This window comes from Sitodiplosis mosellana, unplaced genomic scaffold (assembly GCF_009176505.1).
Source record: "Sitodiplosis mosellana isolate CC-2019 unplaced genomic scaffold, AAFC_SMos_1.0 Smas_scaffold_5, whole genome shotgun sequence".
Lineage (NCBI taxonomy): Eukaryota > Metazoa > Arthropoda > Insecta > Diptera > Cecidomyiidae > Sitodiplosis > Sitodiplosis mosellana.
This window is the reverse complement of record NW_022595248.1, coordinates 6,409,132-6,436,314: the sequence shown is the minus strand read 5'-3', so window position 1 is coordinate 6,436,314 and position 27,183 is coordinate 6,409,132. Positions and strand designations below refer to the sequence as shown.

General features: G+C 36.2%; 3 protein-coding genes across 3 annotated transcripts in view; all 3 read left to right on the top strand.

The window, feature by feature from the left end:
* Positions 1 to 672: 672 nt before the first annotated feature.
* Positions 673 to 3,929, top strand: LOC129566755 (elongation of very long chain fatty acids protein 4-like). Its single transcript, XM_055442968.1, has 6 exons — positions 673 to 1,047; positions 1,151 to 1,247; positions 2,707 to 3,044; positions 3,262 to 3,299; positions 3,385 to 3,486; positions 3,595 to 3,929. Exons 1-6 carry the CDS (start codon positions 999 to 1,001, stop codon positions 3,763 to 3,765), a joined length of 795 nt encoding a protein of 264 aa, XP_055298943.1. The 5' UTR covers positions 673 to 998; the 3' UTR covers positions 3,766 to 3,929.
* A 2,017-nt stretch (positions 3,930 to 5,946) lies between these two features.
* LOC129566878 (uncharacterized) lies at positions 5,947 to 7,930 on the top strand. Its single transcript, XM_055443230.1, has 2 exons — positions 5,947 to 6,640; positions 7,326 to 7,930. The coding sequence occupies exons 1-2, from the start codon at positions 6,328 to 6,330 to the stop codon at positions 7,742 to 7,744; spliced, it is 732 nt and encodes a 243-aa protein (XP_055299205.1). The 5' UTR covers positions 5,947 to 6,327; the 3' UTR covers positions 7,745 to 7,930.
* A 572-nt stretch (positions 7,931 to 8,502) lies between these two features.
* Positions 8,503 to 27,183, top strand: part of LOC129566842 (D(2)-like dopamine receptor) — a 61,442-nt gene continuing 42,761 nt past the window's right edge. Inside the window, exon 1 of the mRNA XM_055443107.1 lies at positions 8,503 to 8,987. The gene's annotated coding sequence lies outside the window, so the exon portion shown is untranslated. The remainder of the gene's footprint in view (positions 8,988 to 27,183) is intronic.

The following is a 27,183-nucleotide window of genomic DNA, read 5'->3' as shown; positions in this document are numbered from 1 at the left end:
CTTAATAACGCTATCAACTTTTTATCAGGTTATTAACTATATTCAAACCATGGGCCAAGGGCAGTGTCAAACTGGATCTGGTACATCCTGAAGATCCACTTCCAGAACTGGGAGCAGTTCTGGTCGATCCTGAGGATCCACCAAAACCCACTTCCAGAACTTGATGATTATTAAGATTGAATGTTGATGAATTATCAGGATTCGATCTTGATAACTTCCAAACGATATTATTAAGATTCATCCGATAACGTTATTATTTGAATATAGTTAATATCCTGATAAAAAGTTGATAGCGTTATTAAGATTCCATCATAATAACGATATCGAACGATATTTTTAGTTTATTACGATATCTTGATAAAAAAAAATCGTGAGCACAGCTATAGTTCAAATATAGCCAATCGAAAGCCTATCAAAAACCGTAAACTCGAACATATATCACTCGGCTATCGTGTGATTTTTTTTTGTATTGTCTTCTGCTTTGCTGATCAATACATATACAAAGTAATACTTTGTAATCGTTTGGCAGTCCAATACACCGAAATCCACGACAAATGAAACTTGCATACATTTACAAGGAACGAAAAAAATGCGAGGAACGAAAGAATGTTGTCACGGGAATCGAACGAAAACGGTAAATTTAAAATCAAATAAAATATCGGTGCTCCATGTGTACTAGTCGGTAGTTTGTGATTGTTTGTCGTTGTCGAAAGGACTAGGTGCTCCGTTCTACTTGAAAAAAAGTTCATTTTTAGAATGAAGTGTTGAGTCAGTTGCATATTTGATTAGTTATCGACTAGTTTGAAATTGGATTTGCGGTGTATGTGATTCGTTTCGCAAACAACATTTTTTTTTTCGTTTTTAAAAGAATATCATCTTAGTTTTTTATACTCAATCGTCATAATCTGTTGGAACAAATTTTGTTTCCTGTTCAAAAAAATTCAATCAAACACATAATTTGCTTTTAATTTAACACATAATCAAAAAAAAAAAAAATAATGGAGCAACAAACCGTTGGAAGTGGAATGGATTTTTTATGGATCGGAGGTGATTTATTTTATGTTCAGCACAACATTATTTTTCACATCATTGCGATGGATGTTTAACAGGATTAATTAACAAAGATAACACTTTGTCAACACAAATACAGATCCGCGCGTTGCTGATTGGACGCTGATGGGAAGCCCGTTGCCGTTGATAGGCATTTTAGCCACGTATTTATTCATCATATATCGACTTGGGCCCGCGTAAGTTACATCCATATTTTCACCCAATTATTTTTCAAATGAACATTTTCCCATCGTTCGGTTTGATGCAACCACGAAATGTTGTTTTTTTTATTTTTTTTTTTCCTTTCGATAATTTTATCAACTTATTTATGCAACACAGCGAAGGTGGATACACACAATCACCCATAATATCATTATTCCACGAGTAATGCGCTAATTATAATCACCGATGAACTGGTGACATTTAACATTTACAACACCGCAAAAAAATTTAAAACATTTACCCTGCACGGGCATTGCATAATCAAATACGTGATTCGAGTGAATCCCCGAATAAAAAAAGAATCAATTTTACAAATTGGGAAAAAAAGGTCGAACACCAAAATTGAATCGTTCATTTCGGTTCATCGAATACCGGATTTCCGTCGAAAACAAATTTATTCCGAAAATAAATACCAATATCAGCTCAATCAAATGGATTGGCCACAATCAATTTCGATACATATATAAATTGCAAATTATGCTCACATTTAAGTGAAAATTAGTTGAGGACTCTTGCCAGCTCATCATTTTCTAGTCGGTTGAATGTTTTAATTGCCCAAAATGGGTATGCCACAATCGGATCCCATCAACGGAAATTATACATACGATTACCTCGTGTATGCGCCTTGTCGTTTTTTGTAATATTGAAATGAGTTTGCCATTGTATACAAATTCGAAGAGAATAATTCGTTTTACTTTCATACTTTGTGTAGCCACACATTTCGCGCAAGTTTTGAAACGTGTGGTAATAATTCGTCGAGTCATGCGTTTGTCTGTGTGTTCAAAAATTCAAAACGTTTAAAAAAACGGACGACATGACTACTTTCGATGTATGTGTGCGCGTTGGTCGATCGATCGAATGGAAAATGTATTCGGACACGAGTATTGAACTTCATACGGGCCGATCGGCAATTGATTTATGCATTTGGTTCAATGGATTGTTGTCATGGTTTCAATTGTGACCCGGTGGCCACAATTAGCAATGCCATTGCACTGTAATATGTATCGGCGAAAGCAATCGACATTGAAAACGCCGCGCTGTTTCCCTCCGCATTTCTCTATTATGGTTACCATAATCTAAATCTGGTGTCGACCATTTCGATTTAATTATTCAGCATGATTCTAAAAATAAATCGATTCACTTAGAAACAGTTTTTGCAAAAGCTACCGTTCATTAAGGCAATTTCTTCAATGATTATGTAATCCTGTGTATCAAAATAGTAAAAACAACGATCATCTTTCCGTTTCAATATTATTCCACAGGGGTATTATGTTAATATCCGGTTTGATATTTGATGTATTCCATTTTCCAATAGCATGATTGTGTCATACACAAAGGTCATGTTATCAATTCACTGTCGTCAGCTCAAAATGACTTTGCTCTTTTTTTTATATTCTCCTTTGTGTCTTTCATTTCATTGTATATCTCTGTTAGTTACATGGAAAAACGGAAGGCGTACAACCTAAAGTGGCTTCTGGCAGTCTATAATTTGGCGCAAGTTGCGGTTTGTTGTCATATAATCTATGGCCTGTTGTCCAACGAATTCAACATCATCAAATTCTGGAAATGTCAAAGTGTCGACTACAACGGTAGTCAAAAGGCGACCACACTACTCACATTCGCATACCATACATTCCTACTGAAATTGGTTGAACTGGTCGAAACGGTATTTTTTGTATTGCGAAAGAAACAAAATCAAGTATCCAAATTGCATGTGTATCACCACACATCGACCGCTACTCTTGCATGGATTTTGGTCAAATACACCGCAGGTGAGTGATGGCACACAATATTATCATCGTTTGTTTGTGCGCCAAAATCAAAATGTGCAAATTCAAACAACAAAAACTTTCACAAAAAAAAAAAATAAACCAAAACATACAGACCAAAAACCGATTTTTCGCGTGCACGTCTATCTGTCACAAACACTAAATTCCGGTTTATATAGAAACGGTGGTTGTTTCATTTTATTTTGCTATTTCGTTGCAGGTGGCATGATTTTGTTCTCCGTGGTGCTCAATTCATTTGTAAGTTATTGTTATTATTATAATTATCATTCGTCGTTTGTTGCTCATTATTTATTATTCATAAAATTTATTTGGGTAATTTCAGGTGCACGTCATCATGTACAGTTATTACTCTGCTGCATTGTTCGGGCCAGAAATTCAACGCAAATTAATCGGCATCAAGAAAAACATAACACTCATTCAAATGGTAATTTTTCATTTTCCACTTGGTAACAAATTCACAACAACCTGATTGCATCTAATGAATTTTCGTTCTGTTTTTCTTTCTTCTTCTACTTCTTTCGTTTGTTTATAGATCCAATTTACAATCATTCTCATCCAATGTGCACTTTCATTGGCAAAGGGCTGCGACGTACCCAAATTGTTGCTGGCCATTTATGTGCCTAACGTTCTTCTGGTATTCTACATGTTTTACAATTTCTTCAACACGGCATACAAGAAGTGCGATCTATCGAAGACAAACTAAAGAGAAGACAGAAGGACACTGCTCACACCCCGCCAGCATTGCTGCGTGCCTATCAATTTAAGGATTAGATTTAAATGATACAATACCAAATTATTCTGTGTCTAACTCACTTATATATTTTACATAATTTATTAAAAAGTTAACGATCTGCTTGAATTCAAAAACACGTTACAAATTTCTAAACTGTTGAAAAGATTTAATGATGCCTGGTTTGGATGTTACGCGCGACGTTACAATATTTTCACAAACTTCGGAAAAAGTTTCTTTCAAAATCGATTAACGTTCGTTATATTGCGCGTGGCAACTTTTTCATCCTTCAAATATCCGGTACAATTATTTACATGAAGTTTTCCATTCACTTTGGCTTACTATTTATGCGAATGCTTGTTCTGTTTTCGATGTGCCGACCAAAATACTCGCTCTCACAATGAATCTATTATTTTCTATAGTTTTTCCAAGAAAATTCTTATACTCACTTGTTGGTGGAAAACTTGCTTCATCACGATATTTATTGTTTAGCTTAGCAATTTGCTGCCATGTAAGCCAGGGTGATAGCAAAAAGGAGTAGAAACTAGCTGCCATTCACTGACAAAAACAATAGATAGCTTCGTTATTTGACAACAATAATAGTGTTGACTGTTTCTTGCTTCAGATTATAGTAGCAGTTGAAGATTTAAGTTTGAGCCAAGCAGCACTTGAATCACGCCACGTGATTTTGATCAGGCTTCATGTAACACATAATGGGAAATCTCTCTCACTCTCTCTTTCTGTTTCTCTCTCTTGCCCTCTTTCTATCTCAAAATAGCATCGTTCTGATTGCGCACATGCATGCATGAGGTAGCAACTACAAATGTGAGATGTTGTATGGAAAATTCATACCTGCTTGATTTTGCTCATAGTTATTTGCTTTCCGATGATATATGACTCTGAAGCACACCGATTTCAATACACTTGGTTGGCTGGTCTGAGAAACAAAGAAGCACTTTGTTTGCACATCTGATGGTGATTCAAAAGCAGCTAGCAACTCAAACAATAAATATTTTCATCGTTTTCTTCTCATTATAGTCGAGGTTACTAGAACAACGCGTCGTCATTTTCGATGAAAATAATAATGTGCATGAAAATTCTCATGTTAACATGGCGTATCTTTAGCTTCAAATAAAATGGCGCACATCTTATAAATCATTTATATAAAACACTTTAGTGTTCAACAAGTCATATGCGAAGTCAATTATTTGAAAGAACATCCGAAAAGTTTGCTTTTTTACCATAAACTGTGATGAGTGAGATTGATATGGTGGTTGTCAGCAGAAAAAAAACGACTTAATGTAATGAAGAGACCGCTTGTAAAATATGGCGAAAGTAATGAAATTGAATTATTTGTGCTGCACCAAAAGATTGACTGAATAGAAAACTAAGCGAAGAAAAATGTGTAATTTTGCCGTTAAACAACTCAACGGCTTCGAAATAAGTTTGCAAAGAGCAAAAAAAAAATGCATATTGAATCCAAAGAAAAATCAAAGATCGATGACGAATAAACAGAACAAAAATATTATTTTTCAATGTCGACTCGGGCTCTCCGGTGCATTTGTGCCTTGTCGCAACGAAAAAATTAATAAGAAGACTGAAAAAAAACGAATACAAAAAAAAGAAGAAATAGAAACGAAACTATGAGCGACAAATGAAATGCACACGATAAATTCCGACTATAACTGTATTTCTCAACTTAAATATTGAATGGCAAAATCAGTGCAATCAGAAATGGTGATTCGGAGCAAATGGAAGAGAAACATAGAAATTATGATTGAAGAAGACAATCAATTAGTTTGTTTAGTGATCCAAAAACGAGTTGACAAAAGACAAAACGAAAGAATGAATGAGAGAAAGAAAGGAAGAGAGAAAGAAAAACATGTTTTCGGTGCATAGAATGCAATGCGTGAACTGATATCATAGAAAATGCGAACAAACGGGGAAGAAAGTAGCGAAAATAGGCAATGCTAACAGATTGTGCTATTGTAAGTCAATTCACGTGGAAGTAATAGTATCTTTGAGTATATTCGTTATTATTTTTCATTGGCACAAGTGAAGCGTTGATTACTCTCCCGATATGCTTGTTTAGTTTCGTACTCAATGGATTGGTTCAGCGTTTCACCCACATTTTCCTCTCCAGTAGCTGATATATAAGCCATTGTTCGATATATTCCATTGTCATTCAGTTTGGATTCTTTGTGTCAAACGAAACTCTTCGAACTTGGCAATACCGTACGATTCGGATAAAAAAAATCGGCGAGTTGTGCTTTGTGTGTATGTGTGTGAGCGATTTTGTAGTTAGAATATTTTTATACACGGCGAATGATAGCGATTAATTAGGGAGTTGTGCGTCACCAAATGTAATTTTCGATTTCGAAAAGATAAAGACCAACCGAACGGACCAAACTAAATTAACTAAGGTCATAAACAAGAACCCATTATCAATTTTTTTCTTCTTCGTCTATCTGTGGTTGTGCCGCGTGCACATAAACCAAATACATTCAAAGGGGCGAGAAAAAAGGAAAGAAAAACATGTTCACAACGTCGCTGTACTTGCTATTGACAATTTCGATTGTTACTAAATATTCAGACGGTTTTGTGGTGGACAATAGTGCGTCAATGAGAAATGAAGTCAAATCACAAACAGACAACCGACCAACCTCATTCTTCGATAGTAACAACAACAACAGCAACAGCAACAATGTCAATGAGGTCGGTAATCACATTCGAACATCGGCGACAAATGTGACTGCAATTGACAACGCAATGGAAATGCCAAAACCAAATGATGCTGTCGATTATTCCAGTCGAGATTCGGATGACGCGTTAGCTGACGTGGAAACAGGTGAACTCTTAATATTAAACATAGTTCAGCTGCTGCTGCTGCTGTTTTTTTCTCTCTCTCTCCCTCTCTTTCTCGTTGTGTGTGCCGTGGCTTATCCGAAATTCATTTTCGGTCGATTGGCTTAGGTCTCGTCCGTTGTTGGATGGATTGAATGAGTCTGTTACATCGAAAAATGTCTGAATATGTGAAGTAGATTAAATTTCATCGTCTCTTTAGACATAAAACCAACGTCGGCAACGATTCACTTAAATTGGCTCATTTTTCATGTGCGTTGTCATTTTCAACACACGCACAACAAGCGCATCAGGTGAACACACGTCGCTGAATGAATGAATGAAAAAAAAACGCTGATTAAGCTGTTCAAGTTGTAACGACGTATCAAAGAGACGCGAAGGGCAATTTACATTTTTCTCCTCCGTTTTCATTTTGTGTTGAAACATACGAACAACAAAGAGAAGAGAAAAAACAAAGTTCAAGCATCAAGACGCTACTGGCTGTATTTTTTCCACTTGAGTATCGTACCAAACTAAATTACGCTGCATTTTTTCATCCTCTTTTCCAGTGTTTTTACAGAGTTCTTTTTTCTTTTACAAATCAGATTATGTTGGTTGTTGACGATTTGCACCAAGATATACATTTTCTTATCTTTTGTTTGTTTGTTCTTTTTGTCGTTTTCTTAAACCAGGTCGGAAGAAGTATGGTGGTGGTGGCATATCAAAATTTCCAAAGTTTAGTAAATATGGAAAGATTGGCAAACTTGGCGGTGGGAAAAAAAAGAAATACAAATGGCTGTATCCGATCATAATTGGTGTATTCCTTACGAAAATGTTCATGTTTCCACTGTTCGTAAAGGCGGTCACCATTCTATCAACGTCTGCATTCATGTTCAGCAAAATGTCACTGTTAGCCTCGCTTATCCTGGGATTGAAATTTTTTTTAGCAAACAACTATCAAAACAATGACTCCAAAGTGGAAATCGTGCATGTTCCAATGAAAAAGTACAGCGGCGATTGGGATCGCGAAACATCCGAATCAAAATTCCATAATGTATTTCCGGACAATATTTATGAGCATGAGCTAAGACCAACGCGATTCCATCTTTAATTCATAAGTTGTATTTATTAACAAGGAAATATTAAACCGCAGAAAGTTATTGATTTTTTATTTTAAAGAAAATTCGACAACTCTTCATTTCGATGTAGTGCGAAAAACAAAAATCTGTGCTTGAAACATGAAAAATTACACCGTGAACCGAAATTTCAACCGTTTTAATGAACGATACTAATGAAAATGAACCCAAAATGTATGATAAATCAATGTAAACTATAAATAATTAGTAAAAATCGGTGAAATATTGGCTAGTTTCAATTCAATTTAAACTTTCAACAGGCTTGTCCAAAATCGAACATTCCATTTTGCAAACTTTCCAAAGTAGTTAAATGTATTTTGCTCTCTTGAAACAAAGTTTTCAGCCCGAAATGCGTTTCAACATTCTATATGCGGTAAGTATAGTAACCGGAGAGCATGACACTTATGCGTCTGGCCGCATCCATGTGCAAGTGGCATCTGTTGATTCAATCGTTGAGGGTTTGAAAATCTCCGATTTTGTTGCGATACACACACAACCGCATCGCATTGGGCTTAACGTTTAACGTTTATGTTTTGTTGGCATATCAAAAAACGACAAAAAAAAACACGTATCCAGCCAGTGTAAGCAAAAGCATGTCAACGTTATCCTGCGCGTACACTTTCACTCGACTGCACGACCAAGCGATGTGGGTGAGAGCGCGGTGGATGAAAAAGACTATAGTCAGGCAGCGGCGGCGGTGTCGAGCTTTTGTAGCGAATCATGTTGTGCATTCAGTACTTCAACAGCCATGAAACAACCAACAAGTGTAAATTGTTTGTTCTCATTTTTTTTTGTTTGAATTTACCGACATCCACACGTAAAGTCAAAACCTTATCAACTTTTATTGGAGAACTTTAGTGATTCGGACAAAAAAAAAAAGGAATTATATTTTTTTGTTGTTGTTGTTGGGAATTGACTAGACGTTACGAACGTGAACATCTTTTTTCAAACTTACTCTTTTGCCTCCTTTGATGAAAATCCTCCTTATGTACACCTAAACTAGTGTGCAAGTTTAAATTGTGTTTTATCACGAAACGACGTACATTTTGACGCACACACACTTTTGAGTGAAAGTGGATTTGAGTTGTGATTAAACGACCGATGACCACCTGTCCGAGTTAAGGAACTGCCGACTTAAGGAACTGCCGACAATTTAATAAAGTTTTTTGCTACATCAAACGGCAAATTATTGGTTTAATTTCCTCAACTGAAAAAAAGGTAAAACGCTTTTATCTATTCATATTGTCCATAAAGAAATATAGCTAAAAACAGACAATTGCATAGAAAAATTTCTAGGAAAAATTGGTATCACCATTATGGAGTGAACAAAAAATCCCTCTTCTTTTATTATTCATAACCGTTATATGAAAATACCATAATTGATCAACAAATATTGGTAGTGAAAGCAATTTGAACTAAAGTTTTTTTTCCATTGCTGTGGCTGTTGCTGTTGTGTTCCTCTTCACTTGATATCAATACTTTTCAGTATCTATATTAATCATCTATAATTCCATTAACTGCCGCCAACGTTGTCTCTATTTGAAACAATAAAATATGTGCGAATGTCGGTTCTGTGCACGAAACAAAAAAAAAACAATAGACACCAATTTCAATTCAATAGAAGAAGCGGTAGCTGTAAAATTTTGCCAATTTCAATTATAAAGAAATCGTGCACACAAAATATATGTGAATATATTTTTTTGGTTAATGTGAGAAAAAAACCATTTGCTGAGAGTGTGTGTGTGTGTGTGTGTTGTCGAAGTGGAAAAGGTCTTTCCATGCGCGATGAATTGGCATGACGTAAAAAAAGAACCATTCTTCGAAAAACCCCAACAACTCAAAACTACAGTAATTTTCACATTTCAGAGATAATTGTTCATTGAAAGCAAAAAATATCTGTTTGTTCTATGCGGGCAGCTGCAACGTTGCGCTTCAAACACAAAAAGCGCCATCTGCACATATTTGACTATTCAATGTGAACTAGCTGTCATCAGTATCGTTGAGTCATCGATGCTCAATTTATTTTGGGTCGTAAACGGTACATTGAAAATTGCAAATGTGCCGTTTATGACCCAAAATTGAGCATCGATGACTCATCGATACTGATGACAGCTAGTTCACTTTGAATAGTCAAATATGTGCAGATGGCGCTGTAAAATCGTTCACCACTGACAAACGTCAAATTAGTATGGAAAGAAGTCAATGTTGCAGCCTCCCGGTTCTATGTGAATGGGTAACCCCAATCAAATTTTCATACTAATTCGTTGAGCTGGTTGAAAAAAATCGTTTCGCTGAAAAATTGTACATTTCTCTCTGAAAATTATGGGAATGAAATCATTGTGTTCGTTGGGTGTGAAAGGTGTAAAAACCAAGTTACATGTTCATTCCATTCACATCAAAGTTCACCAGAGAGGTGGCTTGTCCATCGGAAAAATTTCTAAGAAACCTTTAGATTTTGAACGGTTTTTCTGTCAACGCGTAAACAAATCATAAGAATGTACAAATATTTTCATTTGGCTTCTTCAGACCGACCGACCGACCGCCCATTAATTCTATCATTCTTTGAATTTGAAGTGAGTCGCTGAAAAAGAATTTCTTTCGAATTCCAAGAATATTTAGAGCTTACCGTTGAAAAGCCGTAGATCGTTTAAATGGGAATAACAATTGGTTTTACAAATGAGATTAAACGGAAATGGTGAGGGGAGTTGTAACGAAAGGAAAAAGCAAAACATAAACGAAAAACAATGAATTATGAATAATGATGAATGCTTTTCTCGTGAACTGATTTCACTGAAGCGTAATTATCAGCACTTTTTCCTTCTTCTTCTGTGTACAAATGTGAAAAAGATGAATTGACACCTAATTTGTTCTCATTGTGAATGAAATTTACGTGCGGTAAGCGCCGACCTATTCCGACTACAAAACGCACCTATTTTTTTCGGTTTGTGTATGTGTCAGCTCTTTCGCTTTAATTTGATAAAAAAGAAAAAGGTGAAACGGTCATATCATTATCGTAACCTTTGCCACAAAAACATGCATTTAATTAAAATTGTAATGACACAAAACGCACCATTTTCCACCGTTTTCTGATGAATATGAATGGCATATGAATGGAACTCGTAGCGATTCGGTGTCGTGTGTCACAATGAATGGAAAAGTTTTTCATGTGATGAATAAAATCAAACATTTATTTCAATCATATCAGCCATTCCACTCGGAAAACCGAAATAAGAAAATCAGAGCTACCATTTTGACTGATGTATTTTCATCTATTTCAATGTTCACGTTGGTTTTCCCTGTTTTGAAATTAACAGCGGGAATGTGCATCACTTTGAGCTTTTAACAAAACGCGAAAATTGTGTTCATTGTAGATGCTATTTTTCCTCCATTTACACTTCAAGTTAAATGTAAATGAATGTCGCACCTTTTTTTTTGTTCTACTAAAATGCTCCAAATTTTTGCCCAGCACAATTCCCGGGAATACAAAAGTTGTTCCACTGTAATTTCGGTCATAAATTGATGCGAACGGCTTAGCATAATTGATAGAAACACAAGCCAACAACAGTATATTCCCTTGAATTCTGGTCACTGTATTTACTTACCAAGCATGCTTTAAAACTCCGACGTTTGTCTTTCATAAAATTTCAACTGAATCTGACATTTATTGGATGTTTTGTGTGCTCGTATTTACTTCTTGAACACGTTCCATAATCAGAGTTCAGTGATAAATCTGCCAAAAGGTCAGTGCAAAGCGATAAAGCAAAGAATCAAAAAGCAACAATAAAACGTTGCGTAAAACGCAAAAACTTTCACTATGTGACCGTCTCTAGCAGGACGTTTATCCAATCATTTCTTGGATGGATTTATTTTCTTTTTGCGCCTTCCAGCCCGACGCATATTTCAAATGTTTCGCTCCACTTCGACAAAGGTGTTTACTTTTAGTTTCAATTCGAATTTTTTTTCGCACGTACTCCTCGCTCACTGCGATGCCCTCTACAGATTTCAGCTCATATTTCATTTTTATGACAAGCGTCTGGTAGTAAGAGCTTTTTTTTTGCTTAACGGTGTTCGTTTGCGATTCCGAATAGTTTCATGTGTTCATAAAGAGATTGAGAGTCTCGGAGAAAGAGAGTGGGCGAGAAAGAATAAAGTCAAAAAGTTGGTCTTGAATTCGAGACTTGAATCCGAAATAATATGAAAATGGAAAAAAATTGCCCAACAATTCCATATTTACTCTGACAACATATTTATGGGTGTAAATAGAAATCGGCCCATTAGCGTCAAATGTTATATTTTTGAGATAAGTGACCAATGGCCGTTATTTTTCGCCCCCATCTGATGACGTCGTTGTCGTTTATATATTGTAATCTTCGTATTGTTATTACAGTTATTTCTATGTCAAATGCAAAACCACACCATTTTCGGATGCCGTTGCACAAACACAGGCACGGCAACAATACAGCGAGTACACTGTAACGAGTCTCAATTGAAACGTTATCAGCAATATCATTTGACATTATGACAATCATTAGTGTGTTTTCAGGAAAAACCTCGATAATATCCGTATGTGTGTATCTTTTCGGCATTTTGCTTGACAACATGGCCTGCACACCATCAATGTTTTATATCAATTAACTTCCGATTTGCCTGTTCTGCTGTAAACGTATGTCGTCTCTTTCCGAAGGTGGGTCGCGTATATCCAGCGGGCTATAAGAGCAACTCACCAGCATATTACATTCAACGTTTGCCTACTGGCATATGACCGAACTCACAATGTGCTGTGTATTAATCATATACTGTCATATTTTTTCACGCTGGTGGCGCACCTAGCCCATGGATGGATGTACTATGGGTTAGCTGAACTATGTAACTGAATGTAAAGTTGGTTGTGTTTGATTTTTGACAGAACTTCTACGGCCATCACCTAGTTGCGCCACATATCACATCGTTCCATAGACATTGTGAGTTCGATATGACGACACTCTTGTTGTTGATAAAAAAAATGTTATCTATCGTACATGAAACATCATTAACCAACGTGTTACCCAGAACAATCTTCCACGTTCGCGTGACCGTATTTCCTTTTAGTCAGAGTTCGAATTCGACATGAGCTTGAAAAATGGCTGCAACATATTACTTTCCAATTGAACGTGACCATTATTTATTACGCATCTGTATTTGATACAGAGATACAAAGCCATACATCAAATTAACCAGTTTATTCACCACCAATGCTTTATATCGCTTTATATCGCTTTATAAACGGCGGTTGCAAACACATTTCATGGGCATGAATGCGACAAACATGAGTGTTTCTATCGAATGCTGCCTTGTTGATAAGCGGCACCTTGCATTTCAATTAACCATGTAATTGGATATACAATAATATATCCAAATATAATAATATATCCAAACGGCGTGCGGAAAAAAATTATAATTTAAAAGAAAACCTCAGTCCTTCTGCATTCAGTGGGAAAAGGTTTGAAACAGCCTCAAGTCAAAAACCCTGAAGGTAGTCATTTCAAAGGATCACTTCATTTTTAAAACTTGAATCAACACTTATTAATTAGCTAAAAAGAAATCTTTGCCGTAAAGGATTGTTGTTCAGCAATGGCTAAGGATTTCCACTTCGAAAATGGTTTGACATTTCACATAAGGGAGCCATTTTTGGTTTTTTTTTTTCTGAAAGGATCACCACCGTTTGCGGATTCATCACTCATCATGAGCATTCGAAAGAAATGAAAAATTTCGTTGTACCACCATTAGCAAAAGGGTTGTATACAGAAAAAATTGGTAATTGCCCGAAGTGAATAATGCTGTTTTTCGGGTCTGGCGAGACGAAACAAGCGAATTGAAGAAAAAAATCTCTCAAAGAAAAAGGCTTCGTTTGTTAAAACACGACGTGATTGGCTTTCCATGCATTTTACGTTTGTCAGACAGTGAGTGTGCGTGCGGGTGCGCTCGCGCAAAAGCATACAAATAATTAATTATATTAAAGTTAAACGTTAATAGCCTCACGTTGGCAGAATTGGCATTTTGTGCCAGGGAAAAGAGAGAGAAAATTGCCAAGGCCTTCACATGCGAGAAAAACAGCGGAGAAGAAAAAAAAAGCGAATCCATTTGAAAAAAGAACCATTTTCCGATGATGCCCGTAGCGCAATTCTCACCGAGCAACAGCAGTCGATCAATCGAAAAATTACGTTTGGTTGAAAAAAAAATTCGATAAATTTTTATTGATAAAAGTGCTTGCAGCAGCCGATTTTTTGTCTCGCATTTCGATATGTTAAAATGGTAAAAAAAAGCACTGGGCTCAAGTACGCGTACCGAGAGCTTATCTGAAGAGTATAATAGAATGAAATCTTCATTTAATTCAAGCGCGTACAGTTGTACAATAGCTGGAAAAAGTAGGGCAGAAACAAAATTGCGCGCTGTATTATACGCGATGGCTGGCTGGCTGGCTGACTAGCTCAATGGCTCAACGGTCCGCTCGCTCGATTGCTTCACTATAAATTCAATGCGCTACTGCATAAAACATCAACTCGGTATAATTTGACGTTCGTGTTGTGTGTAGTCACACAATTCGATATTGTGGATGCGAAGTTGAATAAAAAGCCACATACACCCACCCACCTATCCACGGCATTTACACCGCAATTATCGTTCATTTAAACATAAAGTTGACACATTGGACATGTTGCATGAACTTGAACCATTTTGTTTCATCGCTTATATGGTATGCTGTCATATATAGGAGGATACACTCACTCGTACGCTCGCCTCAGACTCGCTAGCTCTTCCTAGCCATCCGCTACTTATCATAACAAACCATCTAAATGCATTAACAACCTACAAAACTCAATGAAACTAGTTCAAAAACGGAATGTAAAGTCTGACGACAAAATGGATGTGTACTGTTTTCAGTTGTGTGTGTGTGTTTGTACTACAACAACCCATTTTGTCTCATTGAGTGAATAGTTTTTCATATGCAGATAAGTTGAATTTCAAAAACAGTATCTCACATTTGCCGAGACTTAACGCAGATAAATTCACATATAACACATAAAATGGTCGAGGATTCGACCATTCTCCGACGCTGTTCAAACTAAATAATTCTTATTCAAAATTGCGGTCATAAAGAGAATGATAGTGGCGAAGAAAGAGACTCAGAGGGAGTAGAAAGAGTCATTGTTATAAAATACAAGGACACTTTGCAATACAAAGTGAGTATCTAGATTTTGCAAGAATGTTAACAACATGTCGTTATTGTTCGATTTGAATTTTCATTTTTACATATCCTTATTTTTGATTGAAGTGATTTCTGTTCATGAAATGAACAGAAGCGTGGCATTTTGTGGGCAATATTGAGAATGAAGGAATTTCAATCAGAATTGACAATTAAGTATATAGTGCGGTGTACAAACCAAATAGTGTTTCGCTACAATTTCGTAAATTGAACGAGCTATTGCATGTTTTTATGAAATTGCAATAAAATGTTTGTATGTGTGGGTGTGTTTGTTCTAGATCTGTAGCGAAATTTAAGCCTCACATTTCATATAATATCCACTGCAGCTACTTGTATTGTCTGCGTTATGCAACATTTTCAGCTATCCTGGTTGACGCAAATGCACGCACAAACACACTAATTGCAAACAGAGAAAAGCAAACAACACGATTATTGCCATATATGTACATGGAGGGAAGGGGAGGTTCGTAGCTTGGCTTATATGAAATCACTGCAATATCCACAGAAGTAAGTCGAAAGTATCATTAGTTTCACGATGCAAATATCTTGTTGACTTATACATGAAAACATAGGTTTCGCTACAGAATGAAACGGATCACACGCTGTTGTGAAGTAAGAGTGTCTGTTTTTTTCCTCGATGACAATGGAACAAAAACACGGTTTTTTTCTGGATCAATTCATTTACGATTTATACACATATACCAATGGATGAACCGTATGACATTCCTGTCCTCATATTCCGCTAGGTCTTCGAAAATTTATCCGGTAGAAAGTGAAAAGACAATGTGAATGAAAGTGAATGTGTATATGGAAAGCAACTCAACGATGGTGTATTTTACAAAATACTACAAAATATGCAAATGTACGACATTTTCATGCGATTTTTTCTTCTTCCGACCGTGTTGTGCGCTAAATATGTAATATTTTGTGCGCTTCATAATAATAATAACAGCAGTTACCTACAGATGCAGTCAATGATGATACTTAGATAGATTGAATACACGGTTCGTTTGTGTGTGTAAGTGTGTGTTTTTTTTCCTAGAAGAAGATGAGTTTAGCTTCAAATGTATAATATTGTTGCCCCCGAGAATCTATTTTGTTACCATTTTTCTTTCCACCCGGCACATTCATATGCATATTTTCTCATCGTCGGAAATTTCATCATTTCATTTCACTTGGCGTTAAGCTTTTTATTATCCCAAAAATTCAACGCACAGTGTTCAAACGTTGTGTACACGAATCCTCTTTCCTTTTTTTCGACTATTTTTCTTTCCTCCTTCGGTTTCTTCTTCTTCTTCGTTTTCAATCGAACGGGATAACAAATCGGAAGATGTGCATACTTTTTTCATCTTTTTTTTCAGCGTCTAGGGCTTTACCATCGACAGTACTTTATAAATGAATAACGCCGCAGCGAGAAGCGAACGCGAAACGAATTATGTGATTGATAAAGGCGGCAGCCGCAAAAAAGGTCGAATCACAAAATGGAATTGAGTGAATTCCAATAAGTCTAATATTCAACATATCCACAACTGATCCTATCTATCTCTAATGCACAGATTTGGTTTTCCATGTAAACATCTACATTTTGAACATTGAAATTTTTTTTTTGCGATATACACATATTCCATATTCAAAATCGTTCAGATATTCCAAAAGAGAGAGAAATTCTTTTTTCGACGAAACCAAAGAAAAACATTTTGAATAGAAAAAATAACAAACGCAAAAATGCCACACTGTACAAAGCTGTGATCTTCATCCAAAAAATGTACTTTAACGGACAAAGCCTCAAGTTCTTTCAGCCGAACGCTTTCGGTCGAATTTAAAAAGACATCTTCAATTATGTTTGTCTCCATAGAATGAAGACCAATCAAATATTGGTTGGCTGGTGTTTCGATGATAAGGCGAATTGAAGTAGCATATGGTGTGCTCACGATTAAAATCACAAATATTTTGCTCCATTGCATATATCTTTGACTAAACACAATTTCGAGACGGGTTCATATTTCGGCATGCATCTGTTGTTTACACAAATTCCATTTTATCGACGAACAATCTTGGTTGTTGTTTTTGTGTGGGTGAAACAAGTGAATTGTAAATCGTATATTGAATCAGATTTCTCAATCCCATTTTTTTTTTTTGGTTCTTCGAAGGAGCAAGCATTTTTGCATTTATTTGTATGTGTAATTACGCGGCTCCATTTTTTGTGCATGAAATGTAGTGCCGAAAAAAGTGGTACGAAGGGCAATCAATCTAAATGTAAAATGCGTATTATTTTGTTTATGCAAATAAAGTTGATTCTTTCGCGTGAAAAGTTTGAGCTCAAAAGTAAATGGTGTTTCATGGCAGAAAGTCAACAATGTATCTTCACTTTATTCTTTGACTTTCACCATTTATCTGCTTTGAATAAATAGACGTGTGTAAACGCCCGCGATTGTATTATGCAAATACATCATCGCAACAAAATGCAAACTTTGTGCCTCATTGAATTATGTGTGAGTGTGTGGAAACTGCATGAGTGTGTATATGTGTGCATGGGGTGAACATCACCCAGTGAAGCACACCTTCCTGTGGCGAAACTCTACCGAAAAATTGGATCGCTCTCAATATATTGAGAACCTTTCACTATTACACAAGAACATGACAGTGAGGAAAAACCAGCTAATAGGTTTCTAACATACATTTGTATCGTACCGATTATGAAAGTGCCTATCTGTTTGCATCGTTCGTTTCGCGTGAATGGGATATCATACTTCGATAGGTCTCTGGTTACGAGACCATAACACGTAGTTTTCAAATATGGAAATAAAAAACACATTCATTTGCCATGTTTACTCGTGTACACTTCACTTTATGGCACAAAAAGAAGAAGAAGAAGAAGAAAGAGAAACAAGATGAAAAAACGAAATTTCTCCATGAAAAATGTTCGAGTGTCGAACAAATTCAAGCAGCTTTCATTTATTTTTCAACATCCCTATGATCTGCGCGTACTTCAGTTCAATTGCTTGAGTTGCTCAATACTTTTTTCTCCTCGCGCGATCAAAAACTTCTTAACCACAATGGCTCATTCATGTGGAGATGCTAGAAAAAAGCTTTTGAATTATTTGCCACTGGAAATTTTCTATTTGAAGATGAATGGAAATTGGCTAAACATTTTTTCCATGCACTCAACAAAAATTTGATGCACAATTTTTCACAAGCAAAGTGCAGAATCGATTTTCATAAAGATGTCCGTGAGGCAAACCTTGTGCGCGGCTAAGATCAATGAGTGTGAATCGAATCTTGATGGATAAATTGAAAGAATTTCGGATGAAATTGGATGTACTTGCTGAGCTGATTAAGCTGCAAGATTTTCGACCGCGATTCGATGCGAGACAAAAACGTTGCGATAGAACATGCGGCAACATAATTCGATGTACGAACTGAGACACTCGCTAAATATATAATAAAAGAAAATTTATGCGATATTTTATTCAGCCAAATCGAGCAAAAATCAGACAAAAAAAAAAACCCTAAGTTATCGAATCGTCCACAAGTCGGGAAAATGATCCTTGTATATGGCGGACAAATTTCGTACATAGCGGACGCAGTTGACATTGAGTCTCAATATTTCGCACGATTTTGTCTGTGCATGTGACTGTGTGAACAGACAATTGCTGTTTTTATCTTTCATCGTGATAGGTTTTTATTTGTTTTTGTGTTTTTTTTTCTCTCGTCGGTCGTCGGCTGTGTGCGTCTTCGATGTGTATCAAAATTTATTGCAAACGAACACAAGGTTCATGGCAAACGATATGTCTTACGAGGCCGCTTACTGACAGATAAGAAAGAACAAAAGGCGACAAACGAATTTTGACGACCGAAAGCGCCCCGACGGAAAATCTCTTTTAACATCATTAAATGTTATGTGGAAAAGCCAAAAGAAGCCAAAAGCCCAAAAGGAATTCAAATTAACGGATCACACACTGCTCGGTATTTACAGAGCAATAACAAAAGAGAAAAATCAACAACGAAAAAGATGTGGTTTTTTTCCTCCCTCCAACTTCGGTGGCTTTTTTTATACGAATATTTTTTTTAGCTGAAATATTTTCCTTTGGTCTGGCTTCAAGACGGAAGTCGAATTAAAAATGCGTGCACAGTGTTCGTCTATAAAAATAATCATTTCGTAATGGTCCTGATGATCATCGTTGATGATGATGACAACAACGACGACGACGACGATGACGATGATGAGAAACAGCAATTGTTTTAACTATGAGAATACAAATGACGGCATGCAATGAAATATGAAAGACCATATAAAAATTTATAAGTCGTGAGACGCGTGTTGCTCGCCCATTGTTTGTACAAGTTCATGGTTTGTTCGCTGTTTATTTTTTATTTTTTCAAATAATTTGCATTGTTTCGCCGTTTATTTAGGCGCAAGACGCGTACACAGTGTAAATGTAAACAGTTACCAAGGCGCAATACAAACGAAAACAATTCCAAAAGCGATCTTTTTGGCGAAGTAAGAAAATGGCCTCCGAACAAGTTCAAACCCAAAAGTACACTGTCCGTTGAACCGTTAAATTCGTTGTGTGAAATGTGCATGCCTAATGTTTACACATAGATTTTCTCACAGCAAACAGCCGCCGCGCTATGGCTTTGAATTGTTTGCGAATAACGGGAAAAAATGTGTATAATGACGGTGAACCTAGAGCACACGAAAACGGGATAGAAGAAAACCACCACCATCACTGACTTGTGTGCGAATGGATGTAAATGATTGCATGGAATTTCGGCAAAAAATTGAATGTTTAATTTTATGCAATGTCCAAAATTTTCAAATGGATCGAAATAAAATCTAACGGCTTGGTTTTTGCTTTTAATTATTGGAGGAGCATACGAGTGTACTTGGCAAATGAGTATCATTTATTAGGCCGTCTCACACAAAACGATTCAAGTCAAAAGTTTCACAAAAAAAAACCACCCACACATGCAAACGAATGAATTATACGCCGAACGAGTTTCATTCGAATTCAAATGCCAACCAAAATAAAAAGTTCCATGTAAACCAACAACTTACTTTTTGCAACTGAAACATACGCAGATATATTTTCGATGGCAGCGAAAAAAGTTATGCCAAAACATTTGCTTAATTTCTCAACACTTCAAGATAATGATACGAAACGCAATATATGTGTGTGTGTGTGTGTGTGTGTGTGTGTCCTTTTCAGCTTTTCGCGTTCATTCATATTTTATATTCAGTTATCACAGCGGTTAGAATGTATGATAAAAAAAAATATGTGTTTGCCTTAAAAAAGTATTCCCTGTGCTCACATTACCATGATATGTGTATATAAATGCGACGATATATATGGGAATATTGCGCATTTTTATCGTGGCTGTCATATTTCGCGTGCAATCGCGTCATACCATACATACATGAATGTGTCGTATGTCTGGATGTTGTGAACTGTATCAATAAGTGTGGAATCCGCAGAGACAAATGCTCAACGTATTCTGGTCATAGTGTGGTCGCTTTGAATCAATCGAGGAAAGAAATACCGAGTAGCGGTTGGAAAAAGTCATTGCATTGCTTCACACCGTAATTGGAATGAAATACAAATTCTTCACGCAATTCGTTCATCTCATGTGTACAAAATGATGTTAGCCAAATAGGAGAAAAAAAGTACAAATACTAATACACTGTGTTATTTATGGTGGTGAACCCATTGAGAAATAGGATCACACACGCATAACAAACTTTATGTTGGAATTACTCAGCCATTGTGAATCATCTTGGAATCTATTACTTCGTTCAGATATGTGCGGACCACACGAAAAAAAAAACAGAACATAATCAACATTCGCATCATTGAGATGATCAATCTGGTAGATTGGTCGATACTCTTCCAACTCAACACATGCATCGAATAAATAAACTGTTCCAGTACGTCTGTGACACACTGAATTTCCCAGTCACAACCACAAAATCGACCCACTGTCTGTTTTTCACTTGGCAAACGAACAAAACAAGAATCCTGCCACAAAAAGCCACTGACGTCGGAGTAAAAAGAGTACTACAGCAACAGCAGAAGCAAGAAAAAAAATACTTGCGATTATGTTTCACTAACTTCATTTAGCTTGAATGGCAAGAATCAAATGCGTATTGTTTTCATACACTGTCACTCAGTTTTTTCTTCTCTCTTCTGCTATTTGTATTACACGTGAATGGATTACGAGAAGATGCATGTTTTTTGTTGTCGTCGTCGTCGTCGTCGTCGTCGTCGTCGTTGTTGTTGTTGTGTTACGGGCGCTCAGCACTTAACTCAAAATAATCCAATTTGAAAGCAAAAACCACACGGATTGTTTGCGCTGTGAGGTACGAATCATTCATCGCTTCGAATGTTCGAATGATGGATAATTGCATAAACCCATTTGAACCGAACTTCTTGGAAAGTCAGCATTTACATACACAAACACACACAGCATGAACCGAACCCCAGACAATGAGACACATCAACTCCGCCCATCTCGCACAGTTTGCAAATTCATTTGAAATTTCAAACTGAATGATTGGCATTCAGAAGACAACAATAACAACCTGAAATGAACATGTGACACAGACACCACAGAGTAATGGGGAAAAAAACCCTTACTTTTCACATTTAAATGAGCGACTCAAAAACGCAACAAGCAAGCGAAAAAAAACCATTCAGAAGAATTATGCAAAAACCGGCGACGAGCAAAAAAGTTCATTGCATCAAAAGCAACATTGCTCATTCACGAAAATGAGTTGCGGTCATGGAAGTTTACAGTTTCCAATTTAATTGCAATTAAGCGCTGAAATGAGAAATCTTCTCCCTCTGTGTATGTGTGTTTTTTTTCCCAATCGAGTGCGAGTAACGTGATTTCCATACTAGTTTTCTTTTCAGTGTGCGCTTTGTGTTGTAATTGATTCCCTTGAACTCGGTGGAATTTTAAATTGGATACATTTTTGGAACAGCTCCTCGTTTTGATTCATCATCTCCAAGCTATAGCATTTGTTGATGATGCTTCAAACCATTTCAATACTTGAGTTCAATATGATTTTATTCATGCATACGATTTCTTTGAGTGGAAAAAAGGCCAAACTAGTTTCATTTGCCATTTTGATTTTTTTAAATTTTACTTCAAACTCATTGAAAAAGCTCTTGAGTTCGGTCGAGTTGTGCATTCGGTAAATGCAGACCTCTAGTTAGCTGTTTTTATTTGTGTGTGTACAAGCTTTGTTCAAAAGTTACTGATTTCAACTTGTAAACAGTATTCTGTTGAATGTAGTGTGCACTTCTATGCTTGCAATGCCGCATCCAACAATGTTTGCATTTAGGTTCGCTTTGAAATAGTTTGTCGTTCGTTTCGCATGCCACTTCCGTTCCATCCTTCGTTTAAATGCACCATATTCTTTACGAAACCACAAATGATGAAGCAAACGTTGTTTGCATATATGAATAGACGATTTAAAAGTTGATGACATTACATGACCATAACGAATTGAAAGTAAAAGTGAGTTAAATCGAGAGTGAAAAAAAGAACATTTTTCGATGTCACATACACAGTCAGATTTTTTTTCCATCGAATAATAGAAAATGGGTCACTGAGATCGAATGCAACGACAAAATGCCATGAATTTGATATGCATTTCATATTCATGTTTGCAAAACCGCAAACAAATAAACGTATCGCACTGATTCTATTGCCAGATTTTGTTATTTAAACCGTCGATATATTGAAGGCAGCATTGAAGCGTGCATGGAAAATGAGTGGCATTGAGCCATTCTAAATTAAAAGAATACGTTAAATGTTGCGATGAATGGGGAACCAAACTGGGAATATTTATGACGGAGAGAATATTTACGATGGAAAAATATTGGTCACATGCTTAAGCATTACCTGACGCGTTCTGCTGTGCACGTGTGTGTGGGTGCAAGAGAGGCACTTTCAAGTGGGTGCAAGAGAGGTCATTTTGATTTATATTCGACAGATTGTGGGCAAAAAGTCAACAGCACGCTTTTGTAACTTACTAATTTGAGAAAATCCACTTGCTAAAGAACATTTTGAACAGATTAAGCAATTTGGAAGCGAAAAGAATTCTTTTATTTATCACGATACACCAAGGAATTCTTGGATAAGAAAAAATTTACGACTTACAGCCTGACAATGTAACATCTGAATACAATCGATGTAAAAGGCTGTTCATCGAACCAAAATCACAACATCATGTTTTTTCAAATAATTTTCAATGTGAACTGGTCAAACATGCACGACTTCAACATGCAAAATTAATAAAAACTATAGGTTAATAAGAAAACGTAACAATTCCTCCATCATGCAACAAAGTAAATTTAATTATCTTTTTATGTGAATGCAATAGGGCCCACTAATCATACTAACTTTAAAATGTATAAAACGAAAATGGTTTTTTTTGTGTGGTTTCCCCAATAATTGCCCACACAAACATAATTGAATAAATAAATAAATAAAATAAATAAATGTTTACAAATGCACCCTTACTTTCAAAGTAATACTTTAAGTGTATGTCATCATAGTATCAGTGTACAAGTTGAAATCAGAATTTGCAAAATGCATTCAGAACTGATTACTTAATTCCATTGGAATTTGAGCTCGGCTGTCGTTACATTTCACATATCTATTTATTTAGGAAAAAACTGTGTGGAATCTTTTGAAATGGGTCAAAGATCAAACGCATGCATATGAATGAAATTGAAAGCTGTGCACAAAATTAATAGATAAGCTCACATATCTGACACATTTCATGGTGGTTGCTCATCATTTTCAGCAAGCATATCATTCAAATGAAAACTATTTGCATGCATGCCGAGTGGTTGGAACTCAATAAAATTCCGATCAATTTGAAGCGCATACCGCAAACCGCAAATGCTGAAAAAGCCTGAGTTTGGAACACCAACATTGTTATCATTTCCACATGCGATGCAGATGATATAACCGCGAACATTATTCGGCATTTAAGATAGCGCAGAATGTCAGTCTGAAAAATTTCATTTTTTTCAATGTGGCTCCCATATATGTCTGGGAAATCTCCATAAAATTATCCCACAAAAATGCTGGAGAATTGAAATCAGATTGAGTGGGACGCCATTGTAACAAAGAAAAAACTTCTGTGTGTTGAGTCAGCCAAGTAATGAAACCCCAAAAGACATATATTCAACTTCCTGCCGGAACGAAAAGCGGAAAATTTCCCACACACAAACCGAAAAAGCAGAAAAATCAACACGGAACAATCATTCCGCTCCCTAAATAAGCATTGCTTTTGAAGCACTCAAAATTGTGAATGTGGGCTGAAAGTAGACAAGCTTTGCACCTTTTTTGTTCGAGTAAAACTGGATGATAATGTGGCCCAGGGTGTATGATATGCAGTATTGAAAACATGTACATTACTCGTATGCACAAGAGTTTTATACTTGGAAGAGTTTGAACCGCATACACACATTCAAGTTATTTACTACACTTATGCGTCAATTATCAACAGTCGTTGAAAGCTGTGGGAGCGTTCATGTTTTTTTCCCTTTCTTCGCTTGGCATGTTTATTACTCCTTGCAATTTAAATGAGAATAAAGCGAAGAAAATCCCATCATTCAGCGCCATGAAGTGCCTCGATTGAATGAGCTTGTCGTGGAAAATGTTGCTTTATTATAGCACCAAGTACACACACCAAAACAACATTTGAATGTCTATAAACGCTCTTATCGACGCTTCGATCAACCACACACACAAATTCAGTTCCGTTTAAATGCATGGTTCATTCCAACAATTTCGTTCGCCACTAGTTTTCTTCTACTTCTTCTCTTCCTTCTGTGAAACGAACTCTCAAAAGAGGGAAATATAAAATAAGCGCAAAAATTCTGACAACATTTTCATCAGTTGTGTGTCACCCATTTATTCGGCATTCACTCTTTATTTGCTCCGTACTTCTTTTTTTTTATCAGATTAACTTATTGCATTGTTGTTATTTTTGTGTTAACTTTACGAATTCATATGCAAATAGCCTAACAAAAAGCACATAATGGAAATGTACACGCAACAGCAAGATTGTTTGCCCTCTTCTGTGCCTCCCTCGTTTTCGTTGTTATTGTTGTTAGTTAAACGGAATGTAAATGTATATCAATCGTTGCTGCTTGAACCATTTCCTCTGAATGTCGCCGCGCTTTTTCTTCTTGGAAATGTTTTTTTTCCCCGCAACCTGGCAAAGAGTCGCCGTTTGAAAAGTTCACTTCTTTGAACCAACGTGAGAGCAAAAAAGGCACGCATGAACGAGCAAAATACAAATGCATAACACTGAAATCGCAAATAAATAAACACATTTTCAGAAACAGAAAAACACCGTTTCATCATGAAAATCACTCTCTCTCTTTCTCTCTCTCTCTCTCTTTCTCTCTCTCTCTTTCTCTCTCTCTCTGTTTGCCTACAGTTTTACACATCACAAAATCCACAAAGGATTTGTTTTTCGTCAAAATTTCTATTTGTTTTACGTTTGAATATAAATACGAAATATATTTTCTCTGCGTAGGCCATCCATCTTCGAAATCGACAATCCGGGCTGGATAAATATTTATGAAAATTGCGAATGTGAAGACAAATCGGCGCCATATTGTGCGATTGTAACGCTTGATAACACTCAACCATTGGATGACTTAACTTTGATTTTACTATGTCAATATGGTGTAAAAGTCATGAGTAAAGCGCGTAGCAAACAGATTCCGACAATAAAATAACTTTTAATGTGAATAATCCAATTTATATGCTTCTCCGGAAGAGAAAAATCGTGACAAATAAAAGAGCAAGTGTTGATGCATTTGTTACGCTTCACTGGGCCTCAATCTCAAGATTGATTCCACTCAAGACCAACGGTAACATTCTCTAGGTTGTGAACAAACATCGAAATACGTTTTCGATGCTTTCACACATTGACAAGGGTTTCCGATATAAATTGCCAGCCTAGGGAATGTATTCTATTATAAAATTTGTTATGTCGGATGCGCAGATTGGCAATATCATTTTCGCACCCAGTGAATGTCACCCATTTATTTTTGAGTTAATTCATCCTTCAATGATTAATCGAGTAAATTTTTTCCATTTTCAAAAGCCAAAAAAACGGGTTTAAAATGATCTTTCTAGGTCAATTGTCAATGTTTAACACCCAATGACCCAAACACATCTGCAGCATTCTTTTGACACGGCAAAAAAAACTACAATAACAAATGGCCAAATTACATATTATATCGCAATGAATTTGTTTATTCAAAATATATACTGAATGGAGTGGTATCATTTGACTGCAGTCTGCAGTCATAAATTTTTCATGCGAAATATTCATTTCATGCACAACGAAATAGTTTGAATTCTACAAAATATGATGCATCACCATGGCGATGCTGTTTTTATGCATATTTCAATCAAGTGGGTAAAATGTTGAATGAAACGAGAAACAATTGGGCGCCACACAATGCGAACCGATATTCAATCAAAAGGGGCAGAAAAAAAGCGTTCAAGTTTTTTTTTTCGACAATTTTATCAAATTCATTTGAAACTAATGGCTTGAAATTCATTTCATGTAAATAAAAGGTTGAGAAAAAGAGTGGAGCAAAATTCTATTCTTCCGTAATTGGCGGTTTTTCATGCTGTTTTTAACATTTTAAATCGATTTTGGATGAAACACTGAAAATACCTGGAATCGATTAATCTCTGCAGTTGAAACTGATGGAAAATCTTTATATTCGCCTTTGGCAAGCCTCACCAGTCACCGGAACAGTTTATCGAACATATTAATTAACACCTTCGAAAAGTGTGTCGATATTTTAACACAATATTGACTGAGCCGAAAATTCCCAGCACGGCCCATGGATTCTATCAATTTGTGTTTACCAAGCGTTTAAATTGAGTAAATTTCAAAAGCACATTCGACATGGCCAACGAATCAATGAAACTCTGATTGAAAGTCATTCATTATGGATACGAACAAAGCGCTTTGTGAATCGATCTGGGTGCGTATGTGTGAATTCCAAACTTAACGGTAACTTTCAATTTATGGAAATGAAATTGCTTTTGCAATACGACGCATACGTGGGAGTGAGAGAAAGAGAGAGAGAAATTGGATATTTTGTTAATAACAAAATT

Coding starts and splice junctions, on each gene's coding strand:
- LOC129566878 (XM_055443230.1), top strand. CDS start 6,328: ATGTTCACAACGTCGCTGTACTTGCTATTGACAATTTCGATTGTTACT. Junction 6,641..7,325: donor GTTAGCTGACGTGGAAACAG/GTGAACTCTTAA, acceptor TTCTTAAACCAG/GTCGGAAGAAGTATGGTGGT.
- LOC129566755 (XM_055442968.1), top strand. CDS start 999: ATGGAGCAACAAACCGTTGGAAGTGGAATGGATTTTTTATGGATCGGA. Junction 1,048..1,150: donor GGATTTTTTATGGATCGGAG/GTGATTTATTTT, acceptor ACACAAATACAG/ATCCGCGCGTTGCTGATTGG. Junction 1,248..2,706: donor ATATATCGACTTGGGCCCGC/GTAAGTTACATC, acceptor TATCTCTGTTAG/TTACATGGAAAAACGGAAGG.